This window comes from Drosophila elegans, unplaced genomic scaffold (assembly GCF_018152505.1).
Source record: "Drosophila elegans isolate 14027-0461.03 unplaced genomic scaffold, ASM1815250v1 contig_208, whole genome shotgun sequence".
NCBI lineage: Eukaryota > Metazoa > Arthropoda > Insecta > Diptera > Drosophilidae > Drosophila > Drosophila elegans.
The window spans coordinates 623,730-650,874 of NW_024545578.1; the positions used below are offsets into that span (position 1 = coordinate 623,730).

At 38.4% G+C, this 27,145-nt stretch overlaps 3 protein-coding genes across 6 annotated transcripts in view; 1 reads left to right on the forward strand and 2 right to left on the reverse strand.

Moving 5' to 3' along the window:
• The window catches only part of LOC108145793, a 126,636-nt gene that overhangs the window by 65,102 nt on the left and 34,389 nt on the right, over window positions 1–27,145 (reverse strand). For 3 of the 4 annotated variants that reach the window (XM_017271363.2, XM_017271366.2, XM_041707930.1), the window contains exons 3-5: window positions 19,524–20,333; window positions 17,142–17,393; window positions 16,867–17,028 (exon numbers count right to left, since the gene is read on the reverse strand). In XM_017271363.2, the coding sequence (XP_017126852.1) occupies window positions 16,867–17,028; window positions 17,142–17,393; window positions 19,524–20,045 (936 nt within the window). In that variant the 5' untranslated portion in view covers window positions 20,046–20,333. The remainder of the gene's footprint in view (window positions 1–16,866; window positions 17,029–17,141; window positions 17,394–19,523; window positions 20,334–27,145) is intronic. The other variant, XM_017271364.2, reaches the window with a different exon arrangement.
• On the reverse strand, window positions 9,792–10,259 carry LOC108145798. Its single transcript, XM_017271373.1, has 2 exons — window positions 10,151–10,259; window positions 9,792–10,094 (listed from the first exon to the last, which is right to left on the reverse strand). The coding sequence occupies exons 1-2, from the start codon at window positions 10,160–10,162 to the stop codon at window positions 9,855–9,857; spliced, it is 252 nt and encodes an 83-aa protein (XP_017126862.1). The 5' UTR covers window positions 10,163–10,259; the 3' UTR covers window positions 9,792–9,854.
• Window positions 10,732–11,206, forward strand: LOC108145797. Its single transcript, XM_017271372.1, has 2 exons — window positions 10,732–10,833; window positions 10,895–11,206. Exons 1-2 carry the CDS (start codon window positions 10,822–10,824, stop codon window positions 11,150–11,152), a joined length of 270 nt encoding a protein of 89 aa, XP_017126861.1. The 5' UTR covers window positions 10,732–10,821; the 3' UTR covers window positions 11,153–11,206.

Below are 27,145 nucleotides of genomic sequence, written 5' to 3' on the forward strand. Positions count from 1 at the left end.
GCTCAAATCGATTTGACAAATGATGGATGCCAGCAAAAGCAGCAGCAAAATCGAGAAGACGCCAGGGAAGAATCTCTCCGAGCAAAGCTCGTAGTGCCCAAAACCTTAATCAAATTTATGTAAATTTCATAACAAGACCAATTATTTATAATGCCCTGTAAAACATTGCACAAAAATATTTCCTGGTCTTCTCTGAAACTTCAGACCTTAAAGCACATTAATTTTCCCGCGCGCTGAACATAAAATAAAATGCGTAAAATTCGTTTCGAGACAAGAAAGGCTAAGGCCGAAGGTTTAAGGCAATGATCGCTGGACAGAAAGGGAAATCTCAATAAAACTTTGATGCATTTTCGGCCATTTGTCAAAGCTGTGTCGGATGCGAGGCTTATTGGTTGAAGATCGGTCAATTACATTGCCATGGGATGAGGGGAAATTTAAGCCGGCAACTATCGGAGCCAAACAAATTTGGTAAGCAAAACTATCGGAGCAACAACGATGTAATTAAAATAAGTATAATAATCTGGAGATTTATACCAAATAAACAAAAAAGTTAAAAAATATATAACCCAAAAAGAATGAAACTAAACTATTTAGCTTAAACGAACTCCTCTGCCACTTATATTTCTTGACGCAGTTCCAGTTTCCTACTTCCGCAATTTCTCCCTCTAAATTAGTTTAACATCCCCCACTTTCGATAGTTTTTATCACCATCTCTCCCCCACACTAACGTACAAGCTGTCCAGTTTGAGCGGCGGGCAGTAAACTTAAAGGGCTTTGCATAATAATATTGACATCATCAAAGCGGTTTATGTGGACCTCTGGCCCAACTTCAGACCTCCGCTGCAACTCCAGCCCGAAGCTCTGTGTCAGAGTCCCCAGATGTTTGCCTGATTTATGGTCGTGCTACTTACGTGGCAAAATAAAATGTATATATATGTAGAGCTGCGCTTACCAATGATCAGCTGTGGGTAAAAGTTGAATTGGACAATTTGCTTACCTGAAATGACAAGAAAAAGAAGAAAAACAAAGTTGAAAAAGATTTGCTTAACAAAATGATGCGCAAAATGTTGGGGAGTTGGCTTTTCCGGATGCATGAAAAGATCATCACGATTGCGATAATCTAACTGGGTCATTTGAGCCATCTATTAAAATGCATTTGAAATATTACATTTAAAGCGTAATTAATAAGTGGAGTGTGGAGTTTGCGGTAGATGATATTCCCCTTACTCTAGCAGTTTTCCATAAAATCTGCATATCTGCATCTCTCTCGCTGTGAATTTGATCCACTTTTCAGGCTTTTTGGTCTAGCCGAAATGTCGCCTCTTTCGTGGCCTTTGGTGCGCACAAGTTATGCATTGTTGGCCCGGCCAACTGAGCCACTGAGCCATGACGACCACAAGCCAAGACCAAGAGCAACACCAGTAGAAGCAGCAGAAACAGAAACAGAAGTAGAAGCCAGAAGCTTTCACAAATCGCAAACCGACGACGACGATGAAAACAGTTAAAAAGTTGCGAGTTCATTGTTGCATGCACCGAGAGCAGCGGCAAATGCAACACAAGGAGCAGCAGCCACCGTTTACCCACTCAGCTACCTCAAACGGGGAATCCCCTCCGGATGCCCCTGCTCATCTGACATCGGTTGTTCTACTGAACCGCCGCGTGAACTTTGCGTTCGTTATGAGCTGAAGCAGCGGTCGAAACTGGGAAGTGTAGAAAATGCGAATCGAGATGGGTACGTGACACGGTCTTAAGGCAAAGGAATTTCGAAAAACCACTATTATTATATAAACTGTAAATTAAATAAACAAATAATAATTCAAAATAATTGAGAGAAGCCTTTCCTGTTTATTTTTTAAAATTAGCATTATTGATCCCTTTTGAGCGCATTGGCAGCATTGACAGTGTCTAAGCGCATTGGCGGCATGACATAAGCGCATATTGACAAACTTTTTAGTTATTTCAAGCCAGTTTTTCCGTAACTAACACTTCATTGTTATACCCTTGCAGAGGGTATTATAATTTCAGTCAGAAGTTTGCAACGCAGTGAAGGAGACACCTCCGACCCTATAAAGTATATATATATATTCTTGATCAGCATCACTAGGCGAGTCGATCTAGCCATGTCCGTCTGTCCGTCCGTCTGTCCGTCCGTCCGTTTCTACGCAAACTAGTCTCTCAGATTTAAAGCTATCTGCATGAAACTTTCCCAAAAGTTGTCTTTCTATTGCAGGTAGTATATAAGTCGGATCGAGCCGGATCGGACGACTATAGCATATAGCTCCCATAGAAAGAATCGAAAAAATAAATTTAAAAAAATTATAACTTTGGTGTTTTTTAATTTTTTTTTAGTTCTTCGAGATATAGTAATGGTTAAATATTTCAGAATTACGGTTTAAATTTCATCAAAATCGGACGACTATAGCATATAGCTCCCATAGGAACAATCGTATAGCTGCATTGGAACTATCGAATTATCAAGTTGCACATCATCATAGCTTCAATGTTTTTAAACATATACGCAAGCCAATCATAATTAACACGTTTTAAAGAGTATTTAGTTTTTGAAATAGCTGCAAGGGTATATGAACTTCGGCTTGCCGAAGTTTGCTTCCTTTCTTGTTTTTTCTTAACATGAAACAAACATGAAACAAACAAATTAAAATAAATGAATAGAAACAACATATTTCTTAAACCCATACAAATAGAGTGCCATCTCTAGACAAATTGAACTGCCTTTTTAAATACAAAACACAGTCTCCCAGCGTCGTCAGTTCAGTGAAGTTCGTCGTTCGTCGTTCGTCTTGTCCAAGCGAGAGATACAGTTAGAATAATGGTGATTGATAAATATTGTCTATGCACGATTTTCAGCATTTAATTGAAGTTTGAAGCGCAAGGTCCCGAGCTTGAGTTTGAGGTCTCCTTGCCACCGTTGCACCCATTATTCCCGTTGCAACCCCATTGAGGTGGAAGTCTAATTGATGGCAGCATTTACTGTTTTGTCTGCTTTTGTCTCCCTGTCTTTTTTTCGCTTTGGGTTCAACCGCAAAGTAGTTGCTTTCTCCTCCCACACACTCATCAAGAGTTATAGGTAAGAAAAGCCTCCCACCTTCATGAAAACGGCAGTAAACTTCCAGCATCTGCCACCCAGTTTGATGTCTAATTGTCAAGACTTGAATGCTCGATTTTTATGAACCACACGAAAGTTTGGCTTACTGGATGTAGAAAAATTATTTTATTTTCTTTTTTTTTTTTGGTCTTTTACCATAATTGCAATCCCTTTGCAATAAGGCGAGGATTGTTTGCTCAGTCACTTTTCCGATTCTCGGATGGCTTTCTTCTGGCTGCTGCCTTCTCGCAAACAGACAATATAACTTAAATTTCCACTCATGATAAACAGAAAAGTGAATTGCCTCGGCATGCCCACTTGGCAGTTGGAAAATGAAAACATAGGCAAGACAACAAGGATGCGAAAAACTATTCCAAGGCGAATTGACTAATGCTCTTAAAGTAAGAAATAAATTTAAACGCTTTTGTTCAGTAAAAAGTATTGGAAAACAATATTAATGATTAAACTTTCTGATGATTTCCTGCTCGGGCGCCAAATAACAGGAAGAAACAAAATAAAAATGTCTGAGAGAATTACTTGATTTGTTCGATTTTATGACACCCTATTAAATATTAAACAGAACACTTTTTTTTAGGACATATATTTTCTTTAAGCTAATTTTTTCCATTTGTAGGGTATTTCACGGAGAATATTTCACTTATATTCTCATAGATTTACGGTCTCACTTTCCCCCTTCAAAGATTGAAGTCACCTTCTGCCAAGTGTTCAGCTCTCTTTTCAGAGCATCACCAGCGATCTTCGGGAAACTGAGGCTTTTCAGCTTTTCTAGTCGACAGCAACTTTCATGTTCTCGGCAGATGCGCGGCAGATGATAACAGAAAATGCGTTTTCCATTTTCCATTTCGAGGCATAATTTCGCGGTGCGGCCGAAGCCATTTTCCGCATTTTCCCGGCCAATTTTTGTTTCCCCTGCGTGTAGTTCGCAACTTGGCGGTGAAAGAACGATCGTTGGAAATGTGGAAGAGATAGAAGGAATCAAAGCAGCCAACTCCTGTTCAGCAGCAAATAAACAGCGAAGAGGCGGGAAAATACAATATATATATAAAGTATAGAAGGGGAAAGGTATGGGGACCCTGGGCTTCAGAAGTTTGCTGGAGCAATAAAAATAATAATCGAACTGCAGCCGCATTGCGTTGGCCGCAAAGTTGTTGCCCATTGGCTCTGATCGATTGGGCCATAAAGGTGAGCAAGAGGAAAACTGAACCAAAGCGGCAAAAATCCAGTGAGAAATGGGAGAAGAAAAGAAATTGCTTTTGGCTGGCGATGGTAATTTGATAATTGGTAACGCTTTCTGCTCGAGAGTTGCACAATGTAGAGCGAAAAGTAAACATGATTCATATTAAAGAAGTAGAGGGCACAGTGTACATCATGATCTATCAAATTAAGTTGTGTCATCATCTAAATATTGCATATAAAATGCCTCATCTACCTATTAAAGATCAAACTTAAACAATTATGTATACCATATGTTTTTTGTTCAATTTAACGAAATCGTGCCAATTCCAAATATTCACCCAAATAATTGTAATTTATAGCTTAAATCGAATTAAGCCATCTTCAATGAAACTTCTTAGCAAATCCCGCAACGATCGCTGGACCTATTTCGAGGAATACCCTGGCTGACCCCAATTCGCATCCGCCTAATGGTTATTACGGTTAACCAAACTCGACATTACCCAACCGACTTACCGACTAACATTTGCCACTCTTCATTGCCCTGCACTTTCCGCAAAAGCCAAACCATAATAGCAGTTGGCCGAATCGTTGATCCCCATTTACCTTCGATGGCCCGAAAGCTGCTCCCCAGCGATTATTACCCAATCCTAATCATATACATATTGAAGGAGCCACAAAAACCGCTCAGTCTAATGAACTCTTGAACCGGACTGTCTTACTAAGTCTACGGGACTGGGATCTCTGTGGATCTGGGGGATATGAAAATCTCATTCGCACGCCAAATTGATTTCAATCAGCGAACAATAAAGCAATTTCCTTAGAATTTCACACTTCACTGACTGAGAGACTGAATGACTGACTGACTTGACCCAGTGCTCTACAATCGGTGGGCAATCTGGTAAACAATATATATAGTGTATGGCTGGGCATATATCCCCTAAATCAGCCGTGAAGTGTGTACAATTCTTTGGCACTTTTGCAGCTGACTATGAATTGGAGAAAATAAAGGGGGAGCAGCTGCGGCTGCGCCTGCGCACACTTCTAATAATGGACGTTGGACGACGCCCACCGGTGGCCTGGGCGATGATTTATGAGGCGGCTCCTCCATTTGCGGCTAAAGCTAAAGCTGAAGCTCACCCAAAGAGAAGTGAAACTCCGCTTCAAGGGTGTGAAAAGTGGCAAATGAGTTGCTTGTTGTTTGCCACAGCACAGAATCTTGGATAATGCAAAACAAAATGCCCGCAAATTGCAGACACGACCGGATCTGGAAGATCTGGCTGGGAAGCAACACTCCGTTTCCCCACCAGCACTCAAGATTAATCGCCAGGGCTTTGAAGTGACGCCAAGTTTGGTGTCAAAAACTGCGGCAAACAAAAAGGAAAGACCCAGGCAAACGAGCAGAGTGTTAATGAAGCACAAGCGGACACTGAGGAAAAATGCTAGTTAGTTTTAAAGGGATTTGTAATTTTAAATTAACTTAGATCAGAAAAGATTCGAAAAATTAGAAAACAAGGATTCGCATATAAAAAATTTTAAATTTAGAGATTTTGATAATTAATGCCACTTGCAACTTGAGTTTTGTTTACGAATTCACGGTTCATTTTTTTGTATTGTCAGAGTCTATTGTATTTCTGTGCCTATGTAAAAAGCTGAGTCAATTAGCGATGTTGTAAATCTCAAAGTGTACCTGGAGTCTCGGTCGCAGACCCAGTTGTGTTCCCATGTGGGCCCACCCACGCACCTCTCTTCAGCGGCACTTTGCATTAAGCCCAGTCGAGTGTTGAAGTCGACTCTTATTTTATTTGCAGCTGTGGTTATAGTCGGGATACAGCCGAATAACGGCAGATCCCCCCATTATGTCGAGCCACCCACTCAAGCCAGGTGGAATGGAAAGGATGAAACTCGAGATCATAAAGGAACCGTAGAGATCGCTTTGGAGAACTGACAACTTGAACTTGCCCCTGGCTGGAATGGGGATTGATTACAAGCGGATCACAGCGGATCAGGGTAAATGAGGTACAGATCATTAGATGGAGGTGAAAACTGGTCTTCGATCTTTGTTTGCCATAATGACGAATTGCTATTCGAGGAGTACGGGAAGAAACGCTCAAAGATTAGAGGATCATTTGCATAAAACGATCAGATTGTCTCAGAGGCTCTGAGGATTTGCCTTAATGATGATAGTCAATAGTTGAGAAGAAAGGCAGCAATTGAATGGAAGAAGATTTCGTTGTGCGGACGGAAAAGAAATCTCAATTTCAAGTGTCTTGATTAAGCATTTTCTCGAATATCCTGACTTTCTCATTTATTTGTTTATAGAGCTCAATTAAAGATATAAATTAAATTAGGTGGGTAACAGTATGTGAAACGACGATTTTTATTTGTGGCAATAAAAGTAAAGTAAAATCGTTAAAAAGTGGCTCAGGTATTAGGGATGTTAAAGACATCTCCTGTAGATTTATTTACTATTTTAGATACTCACGTTTTATTTTTTTAATGATTTAGTTAAGTGCAGTCTCTTGCTTGATTTTCAAAGAAAACTTCTCACAATATCGAACAAGTTTAATCATTTAATTACAATAGGAGCTTTAAATGTTAAGATATGATACAAGTAAAGTAATTGTATTTACAACCAAGATAACCCCCCGTAAGACGACTTTTTAATTTGATGGCTTGTCTTTTCCATTTGCCTTTTCTACTCCAACCAAACTCCCCATCTCAAATATCCTTAGACCCTGGTAAGCCACTGACCCCCGCCGAAGTTTAACGACTATTAACCCCCGGCAACCCTTAACACTTGGCACCTCTCGTCCACCTACATCCCCACCACTCTTCCGCCTTTCGAGACCACCGGCTTTGATTTCCCAGAAGCCCCACAACCACCGTTTTGCACATATTTCTACTTAGTGCAACAACTTTAAACGGCAACTTGCCAAAGTAAAGCAAAACTCAGATAAGAAAAACTGGGGGAGCAAAAAAAAGAGAAAAACTTTTACCACAAATCGGATTTCCTGCATCGATTTGCGGTCTTCGCACGCGCCTTGAACTCAAAACTGATGGAACTCAAAGTGGATCACAGAGCAACGTCGTCTGCCTTTTAAAAAGATCTCATCTCTTCGAATCGAAACGAGAGCGGTGGCCAGAATCCCCTGCTCGATATCAGAATCAAAGACAACGCACTCGAATGCCAGAAATATTTCCCAAGGAAATAGAAGAGATTCTTGCGCCGGCTCCGCTTTTCCAAGAAGCCATCCAAAGCCAGAAGAAGGAAACGTGTGCGAGGCTGACAAGTTTTTCCCTTATTTGATGTTTGTTGGCTGCACCACAAAACAAACTCGAAGCAGATGGATGACATCGGCCAAGCCATGTTTGCCAGTCGAGAGTGCTCTTAAAGTGGGCACAACAGTGTGTGTATGGAGAAAGATTGGTAAAACAATCATGAATTAGCCAGAATGGGCGGAAAATTCGATCAGGGGAGAGTCAAGATGGGAGTTTTAATATAGAACTAGGGAAGGCTAGGTCATTTGACATAAGTTGTAAAGGCATGCATACAAAAAAGTTTAAGAATACGAAGTGTTGTCTAAAATGTATAACCAAAAGTGTTTGGCATAGTTATGACATCAAAGTCTGCAAGAAATAAACATTATCTTAAATATTTTCAAATGCATTTAACAAAATAGTTTCCCTTTCAATAATTCATAAAATTTTATTGTTTATAAACCTGAATAAAAGTAAAATTGAGTTTTTAGAAATGGTCTTTATCTTTTTATAACAGTTTAAACCTTTTCAAATGCAATTAATAATAGGGTTTCTCCTTCAGCAATTCAAAATCTTCAATTAAACTTTGAGTAGGTGCAAACCACTTAAATAATAGTAAAATTCAGTTTTTATTAGTGTTCTTCAACTATTTACAATAGTTAAAACATGCCTTTGAAAAGGATCATCTTAACGAACCAGCCAACACGTTCTGCACTCCTATTAGTGCGAACTATTAAAGTCACAAGCTGCCTGTAACTTATTCGATTTATGAGCCCATCTTGAATAGAGAACCCTGTTCCATTGGGTGTGGAGAACAAGTTTTCGCCCCAAGTGATTGCCTGATTGAGGCTGTTTGTCCTCCCCTGCATCTTCCACCTGCTGACAACGTGCCAAAATAGCCCTCGAGTCTTCTTCTATTGAAGGGCCCAGCTCCAAACTAATTGCCTCGGCACGCCTTCAACTTCTTTACAACACAGAGAAAGGGAAGTGGAGATCTCATCAAGCCCCAATGCATATTCATAGTCATAACGAGATTTGAGGTCTGCCATGTTCACACACGCTTCCACTTTTTCACCCGTTTTAAGACACTCCTCATAACTGCACAATTACCTGGTTATTTTAATTAGTCAAAGAATAAAGAAATAAAAACCAAAAAAAAATGAGTTGAGCAAGTGCAGGGGAAAAAATTGAGGTGACAACACATAGGAAATGTCTAAATATACAAACAAAAGCTGGACAAAGCATAAATCACCTGCGAGGGGAAGCAGGGGAACTGTATCTGCAAACAAGTTAATGAATGTATCTGAGAGATACATCTGCATAGAGCAGTCGCAAACCGGGAGAAAGAGTCGACAAATAGAGTTGGCCGAAAAGCAAAAAGCGGCTATAAAAAGCGTTAACAAGACAACAACAACAGCAATTGGCAAACAATAAAATACACTTAGTAGCGCAGAGACACTAAATTGCTGTTAACAATTCTTTGCAGAGCCCAGCCAGCCAAGCAAATAAATTTGTCTGTCTGCCAGAAGTGGGTCAACGACAAGAAAAGCCTTCCCCTTTTTTTTATTTCATAGAAGTTTTTCAATGCCAACGGCAAACATTTCACTCAGCAACTTCAGCAAGCTCTTTCTCTCGCGTGTTGGGCAGATTTTAACTACCGTTTAAAACGTATCTCATAGATACTCTCAACTCTTTCACTCCCCCCTCAGCATTCATTAATCACCTTCAGTCAGTCCAAAGAGTCAATTTTGAACAGCCTGCCAAATGTGTTCCACGCAACGGCTGAGTCTCTGTATCTTTCGGGTGCCTGGAACGAAGCGCACATTTGGCTTTTATCACTCGATCCGTACCAAATAAACTACAAGCCCCTAGGCAAAAACAAAATCAAAGGAAAACACATTTGTGTACCAGATTTTGGCGCATTTGCGGATTGCGTGAAGAATTTCCAATCAGACGAGACGAAAGCAAATTCTATGGCAGATCTTAATGGGTTTTCTCAAGAAGCAACTTGCCGGGACATGCGAAAATATGCATTACAGCTGGGACTTCTTTAAAGAAAAAAATTCACGATGTTTTATACACTCATTAGAACTTTTTTTCAGTGAGTTTTATTGATCTGAGGTTTGTTGGATGCGAAGCGCCTAGAAAGGCATATTTTGAATGTTTTTCCTTACCCAAATATGCCACGTTAAAATGGCTATTTTCTACCATAAAAATAAAATATATTAAATATTTTGTATCATTTAGTTTGTAGTTTATTTATGCCATGTCATTACTCGTTTTTTTTCCAGATCTAACCGTGGTAGATGTGGTGTCCGTAGGTGGGAACAGCGTAGGACTTCAGAACTGGGACATGCTGAACCACTGGGACATGCTTCACGACAGGAACATGGTGCACCACCGGAACCTGCTTCACCACCGGAATATGCTTCACCACGGGAACCACATGAGCCACAGGAACCACTCCATAAGAGGGTTCAATGTAGCCAGGAGCAGCAAAAGCCACCGCGAATAGGGCAAAAATCACAGCGATCTAAATAGAATATGAAAACTTAATGCCCATCAAAGGATGACTTTCCTTTAACTTACAATGCGAAACATCTTGGTATATTGTTTTGGATGAGAATCTTAAACTTTAAGATATTGTCACTTGGGTGCTAGTCGGACGACTGTTGATGATTGAGCAACGCATCAGTTACTTTATATAGCCAAAAACCATACCAATTATGACTTCTGAACAAACAAACATGTTTAGCCATGATTTCATATAATTCTTTGGTTTAATTGAGAGAATGGATTTATCAGTTGACCCAGAGGCGTCTTCATAAAGGTCTTTTGTGACCTTGCTTCTCGGCGATCATCACAAGCGCGTGTAGTCGATCGATATTATGGCAATGATCTTGGGAAGTAAACAATAATAGGCAAACGGATCTAAAGACTGCACACAATTGGAGAGTTATTGAATGGGGATTATGTCCAATGGTTGAACAATAACGACCGATAACGGGAAGTTCGCCGCCGGAGATGAAACAAAATAGAATGCGCATTATCCGAAGATATTTTCAAATTGGATATAATTAAACTGGTTTGGCGCGTGGCGCTCGAACAGAAGTCATTTTGGGGGCTATTTTTTGGCTAAGGTGTTAACTACTATATATAATGATGCCACGGATGGTCATTCAACAACAGTCGTCCGACCAAAACACAAGTGTGATAAACTCAAAGTATAAGTTTCAAATTCAAAACAAAAATATTTCAAAATGTTTCGCATTGTAAGTATGTGAAGATTAGAGAATGTCTTTGATGTGCATTAACTTATCATATTATATTGAGATCGCTGTGATTTTTGCCCTTTTCGCGGTGGCTGTTGCTGCTCCTGGCTTCATTGAGCCCTCTTATGGAGTGGTTCCTGTGGCTCATGTGGTTCCCGTGGTGAAGCATATTCCGGTGGTTAAGCAGGTTTCAGTGGTGAAGCATGTCCCAGTGGTTCAGCATGTTCCTGTCGTGAAGCATGTCCCAGTGGTTCAGCATGTCTCCGTTCTGAAGTCCTACGCTGTTCCTACCTACGGACACCACATCTACCACGGTTAGATCTACGAAAAATCATTACAAATATAGACTCGGCCAAAATAAACTAAATTAACAAAAAAAATTGTATGTGTTTTTTTACTTTGTGAAGCGTGAACGAAGAAGTCGAGGTTTTTTAAAAACATATTACCAAAATTGTGTAAAATGTGACATTTTATGTGATTCTTAGTGAGTTCACATAATGCTAGTAAACACATTTTAAAAATGTTTGAAAAAAGTGTCTGAAACATAAAATATTTAACTCTAAAAGCTTTCAATTCATAAGGTCTTCATAAAAGCTATTTCCCTATGTAAAGAAAACGTGTCTTTTACAATATGGAAAATCTGTGGGCTAAACTCCCTTTTAAAGTCAGGCACTTTCCATTTTTAACATTTTACACCATCTTAAACTGTTTTATGGCTTCGCTGATCATTTTATGGGACATTTTGTTAAATTTAATTTTCACCTTGCTCACCTTTGCTATTTGCGAATAGTCACACATAAAGTTGTTAACAAGGTGGCAAACTTGCAGAGAAAATTTCTTCATTAATCAGCGGAATAAAGTAACGCCTCTAAACTGCAGCTGGCTGCATCTTCCTCTCCGTCCGTCGTCGTTTTTGTGAAACCCAATCCCAAGCTCGTCTTTAATTTGAGCCAATTAAAGTGGCGACAAAGCCTACTAGTCCCGCTGGAAAAAAAGAGACTGAGACCAACCGCCTTGCCTTTCCCTTTTCCCCCGGTATTGCGGTTCGATCTTCGTGTTAATGATGAACCTGAATGGATCGTACATGAATTTTTCATTGTTTTTTATTCGGGCTTTATTCGGGTTATTAAATCGCTGGCTAGAAAAACTCTCAAACGGTTCGGAAAACCAAAGAAATAAACAGAGAAAATATAAAAATAAATTGTGTTCGAAAGTCAATTTTGTGATCATGCTTTTGGTGTTTTTTTTTTTGGATTGTCTGCTTTTGTTTTTTTCCTGTTGCCAAAAGATTTATTGTTAGCTTTTTCTTCTTAATTTTCCCCACATTTCATTTCGTTTTTGGTTTCAGTTCAGCCTGCTACCATTTCAGTGCCACTTCCTTTACGGCTTAAAATAAATTTCTCGCCCAGAGTTTCGCAATTTTATTGCTCTATTAGAGGGGTAAAATAGTAATTTGCTGCTCAATTATGACGAAATCATTTGATCCGCTTCACATGTGACGTAGTTTTTGTTTTTAATAGTTTTTTTATACTTTTTTTTGTGGGCCTGTCTTTCCTTTTGTGCGGTTTGTTGTCTGTGGTAATGACTTCATCGTCATCAGGCGGCTACCCAAGATCCCCAGTTCATTTGATAAATTATCCACCAGTTTGTAATAATATTTTTCATTGGCTCGCTCGGGAGGAGTTGGCTTCGATTTGGTGTGCCTGTTTTTGTTTTCATTTTGTTAATTATCCGCTTTAATTGTTAATTTAAATCACGAAAAAATAAAAGTGAAACTCAATTGAACTTGAGAGACCCTCCGCCATCTCTTTCTCGTGTGTTATTCTCTTATGAAATTGGGCGTGTTTCGGATCTGAGAAGTAGAGAAAGGTTTTCTGATCCGATTGTTAACGATAAGAGGAGATTGGATTGCTTTGGCATTTTTTGTTTGATTGAAGTGGAGTGGGAGACCTGTTTAAATGGTTGTTAGTCAAACATCTTCGAGTTTTACAACGGGGGTATACTTTGGTAAAACTTTAGCTTTTATGATTTTTTTCCCCTAATGGCACCATAAAATTAACCATGTTTATTTATAATATTGAAGGTTTCAAATTAATAATATATTTATAATTTACTCAACTTTATTCAAATGACAATTTATGAAATAACCAATGTTTTTAAACTAGATAAAAAGGTGTGTGTATGCAACAATAAATTCCATATCTAGCAGTTCGTTGAACTGATTTCCAAAGACGACTTAAATTTTTTTTGTGAATACTTTTGGGCACCTTTTGAAGTGATTTCAAAACGCTAGTGATTTCTGTGGCACTCCCCTAATCTTTTTTTTCAAGTATAACTTATGTTTTTATAATTTTATTATATTAAACACACTCCCCTAATCTTTTTTTTCAAGTATAACTTATGTTTTTATAATTTTATTATATTAAACACAATAAAACCCCTTTTTGTTTATCAAGTTTTTATCCCTAATGTGATTTTTTAATAAAAAGAATTTATGAATTTATACATAATAAATATATTCGAGATGCCATTCAATCCCCTAATGACTTTTTATCGACACCCCAACTGCTAAATAAATTCACAATTACATTTCAGTTAGGCCCACGTGCGACTAAACGATGGCAAATAAAATGGAAAGTTTATTTAAAGGTTCATTTAACGCGAAAGTTGAACTATAACCGAAGCGAACTAACTGGGCTGAATTTCAAGTAACTCGGACTTGGGCTAACTACTCTCCGGCTGGGCTAATTCGGTGGTAAATGTTTTATTGCCGCCCAGCAACTGCAGCTGGCCATATGGTCCGCTGAATCCAAGTAAGTCGGACTTCGAGTCCAGACTGGGGCTAACTTATTGGGCAAAAGGTTACAGTGAGCACAGCAATTGTTATGCAAATCTGGCGGAGGTAGATTGCAGCGAACACAATGGACACCCATTCGATAGAATCGGACAAGCGGCCAACCAAACCAAACCATAGCAAAGCAAAGCAAATCGAAATTCGAAATCCTATCGAGGCATGAAACATGAAATTATGACTGCCATAAAGTGGAGCACTTCCTCGACTCCCGCACACGAAACCGAAATTGTCAATGCGATTATATGGTCGCAGCTCTTAGCTAATCGCGTGGCCATAGTCTAAATTGCGCCACCTTCACTTTTCCTGCGGCTTTTCCAGGGAAGCCAGAGAAAAACAAACTCAATTTCTCGCTTTTGTCATGCTGCTGCTTGTCTTGACCATTTTTGGTGGCCCCAGTTCGTTGGAAAACAAAGACATCCTGTCGTTGCCGGCGACAGGGAACATGATTGTTTACGCTTCACTTGACCAGAACAGCGAATGCTTAACCCATTGTGGCCGTCAGGTGGTGAGGGGTTAAGAGAAAACCCCTAAAAGCAAACACTTGTGAAAGATCTTATCGGGAGAGACAAACATCGAAAAGCTTGATCTTTACATTACTTCGCATTGCCTACATTTAAATTTAAATACCAATGTCCTAGTATAAGGAAGTATAAGTTTTCCTTTAAGCTGGACTCTTAAAGTTTAAAATTGTATACTAAACAAACTTTGCATTTTTTTAATGCCACTGTTATTAACAATTATTTCCATAAAGTGGTTCTTTGAAGTTCAAATATTTCATATAAAAACGGATTAAAAAATAAGTAAAAAAATTTGGTAAAAAAAAAACTCGATTAAAAAGGTTTCATAGAGTTTGGTTCTCAATTAGAAAGCAATACATAAAATTTTCAAATTTGTCTCCTAAAATATATCAGATTTCTTTGAGATAGCCTAAAACTAAATTTCCACATCTTTTTTAAACATTTTCCTACAACATATTCCCACGTATTACAAATAAATTTCCAGTTTCGGCCAAATCCATAGAGCTATTCTCACTGGGCTTCGCTGTGTTTTAGGCTGGCTTTCAATTAAAAAGGAGATTGCAGTCAGCTCCTTGGGGAAACTGCAGCAGAGATCTCAGCTCGTTAAGGCCATCGACATTGTCCGGCAGCTGACAAATTTTGGTTTTTGCTTCACGGCGATCATCTCTCAATCTCAATCTCGATTCCAAACCCAATCTCGATCTCCATCTTCCCCGGCTGCCTTTCCTTTTGCACTTTGGGTATCTGTAGTTGTAGCTGTAGCTGTGGGGCTTGATTGCGTTTGTTGGGCTTGATTGGTTTGTGGAATCGGAATTGGGTATTGGAACTCTAGTTAACAGTTCAGTTTTGGGACACTGAATGCGTGTCTCCGCCCCCGGGAACTGCAGAAGCAACAACTGCAGCCACAAACAATTGACAGAGACAAACGCCTAACAACTTATTGGAAATATGTTTAACCATTTTGGGCAATTGACATTTGGTGCTGCCGTCGTCGGTCGATACTAGCTCCAGCCTACCTCTATAAGGTCTGTGAGGCTCTCTTTCTCCCATCGACAACGTGACAAAACAATTGTCGTAAATCAGGGGCAACCAGCCGGAGTTTAGCGAGCCAAGTTTTTGGCTAACTGCCCACAATGCAAACTCAAATATTGGTTTTTGTTTACTTTCATTTGGCTCGTGGCCGGCAGTGTTTTTCGCTTAGGTTTTAGTTTTAAGGAGAAGGAGAAGCGAATGTGTTGGTGGAATTCCATTGTTAAAAAGCTTTAAAGGAATTTTCAATTAGCCAAAAAAGTCACAGTTCCTGAATGGGTCAAGAAAATGGGTAATGAAAGTAGTTTTCTGTGGACATTTAACATAAGAAATGGAGAAGTTTTAGTAGAGGTAAAAAAATGGGATTAAGACTTTTAACATAAGAAATGAGGAAGTTTTACTAAAGTTAAATAAAAAGTTTTAATTTATTAGAATTCCCCAATAAATTTTTCTTATGCAATACTCCTGCTCGCACCGATTAACTTCTGTCACGGTCAAAGCTCAATTGAAACCGACACAAATCAGAGCCAAAGGCGGAGACCAAAGCTTGAGACTCTCTTCCGTCTTAGATTTTCCCAACTCAACTCACACACAATTACATAATATGTTGAGCCCAGAGCAGAGCCTTGTTTATAGACAATATTGTTCAGATAAAAATCCCCCTAAATCAAAGAAATACGAAAAAGAAAACCAAAACCGAAATCGAAAAGCGCAGAAAACAAATCTGTGGGCAATTCAGAGAGACGTCGAATTCACTCTCGATTGAAGGTGTTACAAACGTCCGAATGCCAATTATCAACCAGAGGTTCGAGAAGGTTATCTCAAGACCCCTTTCCTCTTCATCGCAGCAATTTTCACTTTCAGCTCAATAAATTTTCGTAACAAAAAGAAAAAAGAGCGAAGAAAACAAGGGAACATTGTTGTCTTGATTTTGAAGGGGAAGTCAATGGTTTGGGGGGATTGAGGGGATTTGAACAGGCGGTGGGGGCAATGAGAATGACTGACGAATTCGGCCTTTTTTTATTTGGTTGAGATCCAAAACTAGTTGCACAATTTCGAAACGCACTAACGGAAGCCGCTGGAGAGGGAAAACTCAAACAAAGCTGAGGAAAAGGGGCAAAAAACTCAAGTCATTGGGGCCAAAGAAAAACAATATAATAAAATGCGTAAAATTGCATTTTTTTTCGTGTTGTTTCTTCATGTTTTGTTACACTTTTACCTGACGCGCGATTATTACATTTTTTTTGAAAGGCAGTTGTCAAAATTTATATCGCTAGTAGGTGCTTAAAAAGTTAAAAAAAATTTAATTAAATAAATATTGCATAAACATTTTGGTGGCTCAACCAATACTTAGACATTGATTTAAAGCATAAGGTTTCTGAATATTCTAGGAAATATAATTTACATATATTTTTTTGTATCATATCAGCAGAGGATAACGACGAAAAGAGGAAAGTTTTAATTTCTTCGTATAATTTGGTCTGTGCGCCTCAATTCCATTAAATGATTTAAGCGCTTTTCCAAACCAACACCCAGCTTTAAACGGACAATTCGTGCAGCAAAGTAGGCAATGTAAATTTAAGCCTCAAAGTATACTTTAAAAATGGATTCATATAAGAACTCCAAACTCACCGAGTGCACTGCTAGATGGCGCTGCAATTCCGCGTTGCCAAACAAAGTCAGCTCTGTGATTGTCGGCGAAGTCTCCAATTTACTCTCCATTTCACGCAACCATCTCCGCAACTCCTTGGGATCCTCACAGAGACCTTCTGGTCGTTGGGTCTCATCAAGCATCTGTATAATTAGTTTAATAGTTAATTTAACGTATATGAACAGCAATTGACAGTCATAACATATTTAGTATTATACAATAAAAAACTGAACAACAGATGTCGCCTCGCACTCACCTTAAAACTGCATTCGCTGGACTTTTCCAAGACTGTTGTAGCGCCCTCTATCTCACAGCGCGCCTCTTTGCATGTGTCCAAAAGGTTCGTGTCCATAATGTAGTTGTAGTTCGTTTGAATGGCCGCCCAAAGGTCGTCTTTCCCTGAGGAGCCCAGGCCCAAGGTGGCGCTGCTGTGTAGACTGGTGGAACTACACTGACTGTTTCCGCTTCCCCACGAATAACGGTGCAATTTATTGCTATACGAATTTTTCTGAAATTTAAAAACAAAATTTATAAATTTTAGCAAAAAATTAAAGGGTTTTTTTTTTGCAGCTTGTGTGTTATGTTGAATAACATGTCAAGTTTACGTAAAATCCATGTAGATATTTTATGAAGCTTACAAAAATTATTATTTTTTTTTTTTAAGCTGGACAAACTTTGAAAACGGAACGGCTATTACAAAACTACATTATAAACTGCTCTGAAAAATTTAAATCTTATAAAATTTTTATTGAAAAAATGTATATTGCAAATAAACAGATTTTAGGTCTTTTATCAAATTAAGCAATACTTATTTCATTAAGATGCCAAAAATTTTTTTTTTTAATTTATGGATAAATATAGTTATATTATATATTAAATTATTGATTTGTTTTAAAGACCCAAACAAACTACTGAGTAAAACAACAATACCCTCTGCGAGCGAATACACAAATAAATGTTGACAAATGTTGATTGATTTAAAGCACCTCAAATTAAAGCCGCTGAAGTGGCAAAGACCAAACAGAAACAAAAAAAAATTATGGAAAACGGGAAGGGGGAAACCGCTAAAACTTGTTAATAAATAAGTAATTTGAGGCGTGCCAAATACGGCCGAAACAATATGCTTTGGCCATCTTGGGAGCTGGCGATTCAGATTCCCGGCTCTAGGCCGCTCTGAAAACTGGTTTTCGTTGACTTCAAATTGCAAAGCGCGCGCAATTAATTAATGCATTTTGCTCATTTGCCCAAGAAAGTCTCCGATTCAGTCAGAAATCGTGGAAGGAAATTCCTTATTTACACAATCGTAATGCAATCGTAATCCCAAAAGCAAACGAAATTGAAAATCGTAAATGAAATATTGTGAGATATTGACGGAATGACTGGTTGCTGTTTCGTCTGATTTGAGTAATTGATTAAATGAATGAGCAGCAGCAGCAGCAGTAGCAGTAAGGTAGAAAACGGGGTGTGGGGCGGGATTTAACGCTGAGTGACTCGCATTTCAAGCAAAAACTCGCCTACAGTGACTAAGAAAAGTTTGCCGCCAAATAAGCTGTGAAATATGCAAGCTGTGACACATGGAGGCCTTGAAATAATATCTCTGTGGTCTTGGTCTTGTAAAATTGAACAGATTTTTATCGAAGAATAAAGTTCATGTATCTCGAAAACTATGAGAACTGGGGCAAAACTATTTGGTATGCAGATCTCGTGTTGGGCCCACGCTGATAAGATTTATTTAAAAGATTTTGACACACCTCCTACCGTTATTAAAATTTGAAAAAATATTTACTGTTTTTGAACACTTACATTAAAAACGATTACAAAAAAAAAAACTAAATCACCACATATGTAATCTGATTTTATCGATATTGTGATTTTATGTAAACATGTATGCAAACAGTAATATTCTAAATTACAAGCATAAAACCAGACTTGTGTGATCTAGCATTCATTTTCAATGCACATTCCTGACAATTTACAGCTTGCGTAAAAGAAGAATATATGCCTGTTTTACTTTCCAGTTTAAAGCATAAATTAGCAATTTGTGTACATGGCCAGTGGCGCCAACTTAGTTGCACATTTAACCGTTGCAACTCGGTTGCATAAAGGCATGGTAATCGGGAAAATTATTAATAATTTATTAAAGCAATTTCCGTTGACACAGACACACACTAAGACACACCATTAGGGGACCAAGAAATTCTAACGGCCGCTTGTCATTTTAGAGACCAAACTCGTTAGCGTGTGGAACGAAGGCTAAAAGTACAACAGGAACAAAAGATGGAGGAGTTTTTTTTTACTAAAGTAAATCCAAAATTGTAAATACCCTAGCTAAAAAAATGTACCAGTAGACTTCAGTAATTGGTGACCCCAAACTCGGAGAAAGGTCAAGCAAGACTTCATTTTATATTCCTAATATTCCTTAAATTATATTGAACTATGCCAAAAAATGTTGGTAATATCGGTTACTATTCTAGTGTTTCCTAAGAAAGGGTATTAACCTTAACTGGCATATGATCAATTGCAAATTTATGCGCACACACGAGGTATGTGTATGTAGCTACAATATTACCTGACGAATACCTGTTGTACCTCCTCTCTTCTCCCACGAAAATCCATGGCCATTTTTGGGATCACTCACCTTGAGGCTGTTGTAGGGCCGTTCCAAATGGAGCTTGGCCTGGATGACGTCACGACGCTCCTGCTGCTCCTCATTCGAGGCCTGCAGTGACGTCATGGACTGCGACTGCTTCATCAAGTCGTTTCCAACACTATTAGTGCCAGTGTTGCTCTTGGGAACTCCATTCTCCGTTCCCATTACGTTCAAATTAGCTTTTCCTCTCGATCCACGTCGCTGCTTTTTGAGGGAACTGCTGCGGCTACTGCTGGCCGATTTAGTAATTAACCCCATCTTATTTGGGGGCGTGGCTGGTATGGCGAATAAGCCATCCAATTTTATGGAATTCGTTGTGTTTTCTTCATATCGATTTCGGGTGGTGGTTGCTTCGTTTGGGGACTCCGATTCCCTTGCCGATCCTGCGTTTCCACCCTTTTTCATGGCCGCTTTTTCAGTCTCTTGGTTGCTTATAATCGCTCCTGCTTCTTTCTCTGATTTTGGGGTTCCCCCTTCTCTCCCAGTTTCGTTTTCCTGTTGCACTTCCATTGTTCTCCAACTTTATTTGGCTTTGTTTTCCATGTGTGCATGTGGGGGATATACGAATTATTTATTTAGAGAGCGAATTATGTTAATCAAACCCCTCAAAAGTCACCCGAAATTTGCATGTCTGCCAGGCTTCCTCTCATTTCCATTGTTTCCCGTTCCGTTGCCGGCGTTCCGCTCTCTGGCATTGACCTTCAGGGCGTCCCTTTCGATTTCCGTTCGTTTTTATGCAAAATACTTGTTTCGTTATTTTGATAAAATGCCTGTTTTTACGTATCTAAATTAATTCCACTGAAACGAAACAAGAAAGCAGGGAAATTTGCACATTAGTCAAAAGGAAATCGAACAAATTAGGACGAAAAATAGGTGGGCCGATATAAAATGATGATTATGATGAGCGAGGGGCCACGTCATGGGGCAGCATAATTAGCAGAGCTGCAGTTATTCGTTTCTCATTTTCCTTCTACTAATGATGGGTATTATTACTATAGGCAAGCCATTAAAAGATGAAAGCGAATTGGCATGGGATCGTCTATGATATGGATTCATTTCCTACAAGCATTTCATTGGCCCATTTTCTGCATTAGGCGGATCTCATGGTCTGCTAGCATGTGCATTTATTATGTGGATAATTTAACTGATCAGTGATTTTATTTTAATAGAGGTAGTAAAATTTACAATATACATTTTGAAATAACAACCTATTCCAACTATCTTAAAATATAGATTTAGTTGATCTTATCCCTGGAAAAACTTTTTTTCGACTTAAATCCGCAGTTAATATTATTATTATTGCTATTACCAGACTTCCTAATGTATTTTTTCAAGAAACGTATCTTCTTTTCTGGTTAAAACAACTTTGCGACTTATCAGATGTTGCACCACATTTTCGGTGATGAAAGAAGCCTCTATCTCAACCTCTGTGACCCCTCCATTCTCCTCCAACATTAACATAATTAAGTCTCGTAGAACTTCAAATGAGTGCTGTGGCCCTATCACAGCCTTATATCTCATATCGCATATCACACCCACTGCAGAGTAAACAAAACGAAACTGTAAACGGCAATTAAAAGCAACTGTAACCCGCAGACAGCTAACTACATAATAGCAGCGGGAAGGGGTCGGTGGGAACCGGGGGAAATTATAGTAATTACGTATGCAAAATATTACTTAATTTCAGAGCTTTGGCCAGCGACTCCCGGACAGCAGGGAAATATAAACAATGAACACGATTCTAATCGCGGCACAATCAAATTTTCATACGAAATTAGTCGCGAAAAACACTTGTGGGCCATATTCGTATGCAAATTTCTGGCCAAAAGGCGGTGGAGTTGTCCAATTCCAAAATTGGCCTGCAAGCGTTCATTTAGCCACTTGAGCGCCAGATCCGAACGACACTGCACATAGTGGGGAAAAATGAATAATAAAATTGGCAACTGGAAGTGGGTGGAGGTGGAAATGATTGAGGGAGAGGGCGTGGCCCCAAAAAAAATACAAATCAATGCTAAGAGCCGTACAAAAAAGTTGTTCAGGTCTTTGGGCAACAAAAATCGTTACAAAACAAACCGCAAACAGAGCATTAACCCATTAATGACAGGGCTGTTAATAGCCTACGATTGAAGAGATTGATTTTCAATATAAATAATCCATTAAATAATAAAAAGCACCAACATTAAAATTTTAATACGACTTCCCATAACATGTTTACTTTAAAATCTCTTTTACTTGATATAAATTACTTACCTACTTTATTAACCGTTACCGTAACAAAAAAAACCAATAAAAATTTAACGATTTTTTTTTTTCCAAAACACACATAAATTAAAGTTTTTCCGCTTTTTTATTTGTGCATGGATGCATATGTAACCCATATAATTTTTAGTTAATCTCATATTTAACTTTTACATCTCCCACTTCGAAGAACTATATTTTCGCAAATTATGTTTATGACTTTGTGCAAGAGTCTCAGGCATATTAATTACACAATTAAGTAATGATTGCGGGAAGGACTTTAACTCTTTTATGTGCTGACCATTAAATCCAATGTTAGCTTTATGACTCATGGAACCAAGGAATCGCTGCCGTCTGACAGTTTCCCCTTTTATGCAAATTTCCACTCGGTTCGCATGCAAAATGGGGATTCGCATTCGCCAGTGACTAGACTAACAACCGAAAGACTGTTGAAAAGGCGTTGAAAAAGTACAAGAAAATACTGGGAGTCCTCCCCTTCCCGACCAATTCATTTGGGAAATGGCGAATTTCCAGTTTGTTTGAGTTTCAGGTTTATAGGTTTGTCGTTTCACTCCCGCAAGGAAATTGGAAAAATTAAGAGGCTTTACTAAGTTATTTAATATGTTAGGATTTGGGTTTAAAAATCCTCAGAATTTCGATTAAACAGCATGATCATAATTTTCAATGCCCAATCAGTGGCTCTTTCAAGTTTGAATGGGGCATTTATAATCTTTCAATATTATACAATAAAACCCAGATAAAGAGTCCACAAAATATGCAAATTAATTTCCATCATTATGCATTACCCAAATATTTAACACTTTTAGATAATAACTCACTAGGCTTTGGTCAGTTTTCTTTCGAATCTTTTCTTGCATTTATTTTTTCCACCTGTTGAACTCTTGCATAATACACCTGTAAACATTCGGTAATAGCACCAAAGTTCCAAAGAAAACCAATTTTCAAGCGAAACCAAAGTAAAAACCCCGACCAAAACATGTGGAACATAAAGTTTTAGCCACAAAGCCCACCTCGAAGACCCAAGAGATCGGAGACCCCAGAGCAAAAGAAGAAGCCAAAGCAAAGGCCATTAATAAGCACAAAGTAGAGACAAATACTAAGTTTATGCTATGAACTTCATGTTTTCTTGAATACATGAAATCAAAATAACCCTGCGATAAAGACCAATTCATAAAATAGTATAAGCAGAGATCCCAGAAATAAAATAAAGACCAAACTTTATTCACATATTATTATATATATAGATGGTTATAAGATGGTTGCCCCATTTCACGCTTTTAATTTAAGTTCATATCTAACTTTCGTGCGTAAGTGAATAAATGACATGATTGCATGAATTGGTCATCGCATAAACATAGTAAGCGAAGGGACAGCCAAAGAGAGGGCTAAAAATATACAAATATTTGCGTATAAATAAGCCAACGAAACCAAATTAAAGTCAACAAACATGTGTGGATTGTGGGGAGTGCGATCTTCAAGATCGCAGGTTCCTCCACATTGTCTATGCCAGACACGAAGTTTTGCTTTCGAGAAGCTCGTAAATCTGACTGAGCTCATTGTTCATCGTTATAAAATGCCGGGAATGATGACAATAGAATCTATTTCAGCAGACGTCACAGACGCTAGTTTTGGGTAAGCAAAACTTTCAATTTTCATTGGCGTCTGTTCATAAATCTTAAAACTTTGTGTTTATCTTTTTGCCTAAATGTGGTTGGAATTGAAAATCAAGGCCTTTGGGCGCTAAATGCTTACTGATTCATGATAGCGCATGAGTGACTCTCCCTTGAAAAAGCAATACAAACGTACTACTTATAATGATTAAATCGTGTAAGTATTTGCTTTCAATTGAATCCCTTCTCAAACACATTAAAAACGCACTTAAGCTTTAATTTCCTTCTTATTTTTGATTTCCCTCTTAGAGTTCTTTGAAAACGAAAACAAAACTTTCATTGTTCTGATTCGCACCAAAACCTTTTCCATTTCATTTTGTTTCATTTCTCTTTACTTTGATCTTTTCTCACTTCCGTTCTCTACTTTATTTACTCTACTTTTTTTCATCCCAAAAGAGAAGAAAAACCGGATGTAAACTCACTAAATTGTAGATTATTCTCACGCTGGAAAAGTCTGTGACCAATTAAAGCAAATCAAGTACAAACAATTGGTAGACCAATTATTTTGTTTACCCAGTTTCTTTCGATGAACTTTATTCGTTCCCAGAGATTAGATAGAGTTGATAAGGTAATTGAGCGACACTCGAGTGGCCCGAAATTTAATCAATTATATAGAATATTGCATTATATGGGGCCTTTGCCAAGATAAGACTTTTAGTTGGCCACAATAAGTCTTCGAAGTTTGCTTTGTTGGCCATAATTTAGTCATCAGCTGGCTTTTAGGTGTGAAGTCATGAGTAAGAATAAGCTGCGATAAGATCGTTTATAGAGGTGGAATTTTCGTATATCATGATTTTATTTACCAGAAAGTATAGCAAAAATATAGGTAATAGTAGTTTCTTTGTTAAAAGCAACAAGAACAAAATTGTGAAATTGGAAAATATAGATATTTTAATAACAGTCCCTCAGAACTACCATCTCTAATAGCCAAGTTAAGGCCAGACACTTGGTCGACCCCAGAAACGGACAATCAGATAGACCCAGACCGAGACAATCGACATTCCACAGACCAAAGCGTAATTAAAATATTGTTTATATTGCACAGCAGCCGTCGCGGCTATATTTTATATGAACCAGCAGCCAACCAACTTCTCGGCAAATTCTTCCAAGAATCGCGTTGGCAGGCCAGCGTTTGCCACACATTTGGCCATTCAAGCCGAGTTGACCAGGCTAAAAGCCATGATTGGAGGAGACCCCAAAGGCAGACAACATGCCATAAATTGACAATTGCCAAAGACAGTGCTGCAGCGACAACAACAGCAACACAACTGCAGCAGCAGCAGCAACAGCAACAGCTGCTGTTGCAGCAGCAACACCTAATGAATTGTTAATCGTGCAGCGAAGAAAAAAATGGGGAAGTACGGCGTTGAAAGGAGAGGTGAGACGGCGTCACTTTTGGCACACGTGAATGTTGGCCAAGTGACCAAATCGCTGGCAATCTGGCGACAATAACAATACCCATATTGACTTGTAAACCAACATCAGCAGCAACAGCAGCAGCAACAGCAGCAGCAACAGCAACAAAAGCGAAACCTTTTCGGTGGCAAAAGGGGGTTAAGGCACCCGGGGCAACCACAATTGCAACCGCAAAAACACAGAAAACAATCACAATATGTGGTCCAGTGCAACCTAGTTTAAATTAAGGGGGCTTGGGTTTTTTGTGGGCACCCAAGACAATGAATTGTTTAATTTGTTGTGGTCGTGTCTTGCTTTGACAAACTTTTATCGGCCCGAACATGAGATATAGCGATGGAGAGAGGCAGATAACTGGCATTTTAGAGCGATACATGATCTAGATTTTAAAGGGTTTTCCTTTGGGACCTTAATTGATACATAGTTTTAAAACAACATTATCCATAAAGTTTTATATACGTTTATCAAGCATTTTTTCTGAAATCACTCTTTTGAATGTGATTTTATTAGGTCCCCATTAACAATATTTAATCTTCACAGTCTTTGTATTTTTTCATACCTTCTTCTACCTCCTTTATTTAGTCATTTCAACATTCAGAATTCATAGTTTCTCAACATCTTTTCCAGTTTCTCAATCTTGATTATTTAGAATTCACAGTTTCTTAACTAGTCTTTTAAACTTCTTTATTTGTTTCCTAAGCCTTATTTTTTGTTCTTAGTTATTCTTCTAATTCTAAGCTCCTGACTTAGGTTTTATTAACTTTTTAATACAGCTTAATATCATTGTTAAGAAAATTAAATATAAGTAATGACCCATTATCGCTTTGTGGCCAGACTATCAAACATTTGTTTCTTGATCTATACAATTTGAGGTATTAAGTTCTGCATTGTGCTTTCTGAAGTATAGCGTTCTGATTTTATTATAATCGAAGCTCCCGTATCTCCCCCTGTTCCAGGGTATCCATGCAATCACTTGGGAAACATTTGTCTGAGTGTCACACTGAAAATGAAAACATTGCGAATTCCTTCGCCTTTGCAATGAACCCGCCAAAAGTCAAAAGTGCCTCCTCCACACATGCCATGCAATGCAATGGAGGGGGATAAAAATAAATACAATAAATACAAATAAAAAGCAACTGCAAGTACTGTGCGACAGATGGCGACTTGGAACATGGCCACGGAATGAAGGCAGTGAACAGAGGACCAACAGACCCAGGCCGAAACAAAAGGAAACTCTTTTTGCTGGTTAAATTTCTTTTGATTTTCGGTGCAAAAGCAATTAGAGAAGTGGTTCACCAATGGACAGGAAAAAAATAAAGGCGACCAACAAAAAAAAAAACTAACTTTCGTTTTTTTTATGTCTCGAAAAGTGGGGACAAATTTTGGGTAACATGCAAACATTGTATCGCCACCTCCCAGACACAGCGCCACCAAACACCCGCTCTCCTGATCTGCCACCAATTTTATTACAGTCAAACTACTTTAAATTACTTTTATATATATTTTATCGAGTATTTATCAAACTTCAAAAACCAGCTGTTTTCAATAAATTTGTAATATTTCAAAAATATTTTTAGCAAATCCCCACTATTAAGCTTAATTTACTTTATAGCTATTTACTACAAAAATGTATTTGATTTTCACAAAATATCTCTTCGCGAAGTTAAGCTGTATTTATTTTTCGCTTTTAAATTTGTCGCTAACAAAATTTGTCTACAACTTATAAACATTTTTGGCTCCAATCCACTCACTCCCCCAGCCTTTTTCGACCGGCCCACTTTTCCCCGTTTTTCGCCCCTCCACTTGTCTACATTCCTGAGTATATGATAAATGTTTCGTGTTTTGTCTGTTTTTGCGGTTTGAACACGTTTTCCTCGTGTTCTGCGATCGTTTTTTGGGGTCCCCACCGCATTACACATGACACATAGAAAAGCTATCAAAGCTCAAACCAAAAAAAAAAAGATTTAAGAAAAACTAGTCCCGATTTTGCCACGCCTCTTAGTAGGGAAGTCGTTTGTTATGACTACTGACCCACCAAATGAACAGGCGTTAACTCTTTCGACAGGTGACAGGTGGCGATGCTGTAAATAACACCAGGCACACCCACTGATATGCTAGCAAATTAGTGGGTTAAGTGGTGCAGCAAAGCCGAAGACATAAATTTGGGTAAGCACTTCAAAGTGGTTCAAAAAAGCTAATTAGTTAGGTATGAGTAAATCTATTTACACTTTGGTGGAAAAAAAAAACGCAGTATGTCAAAGTAATTCA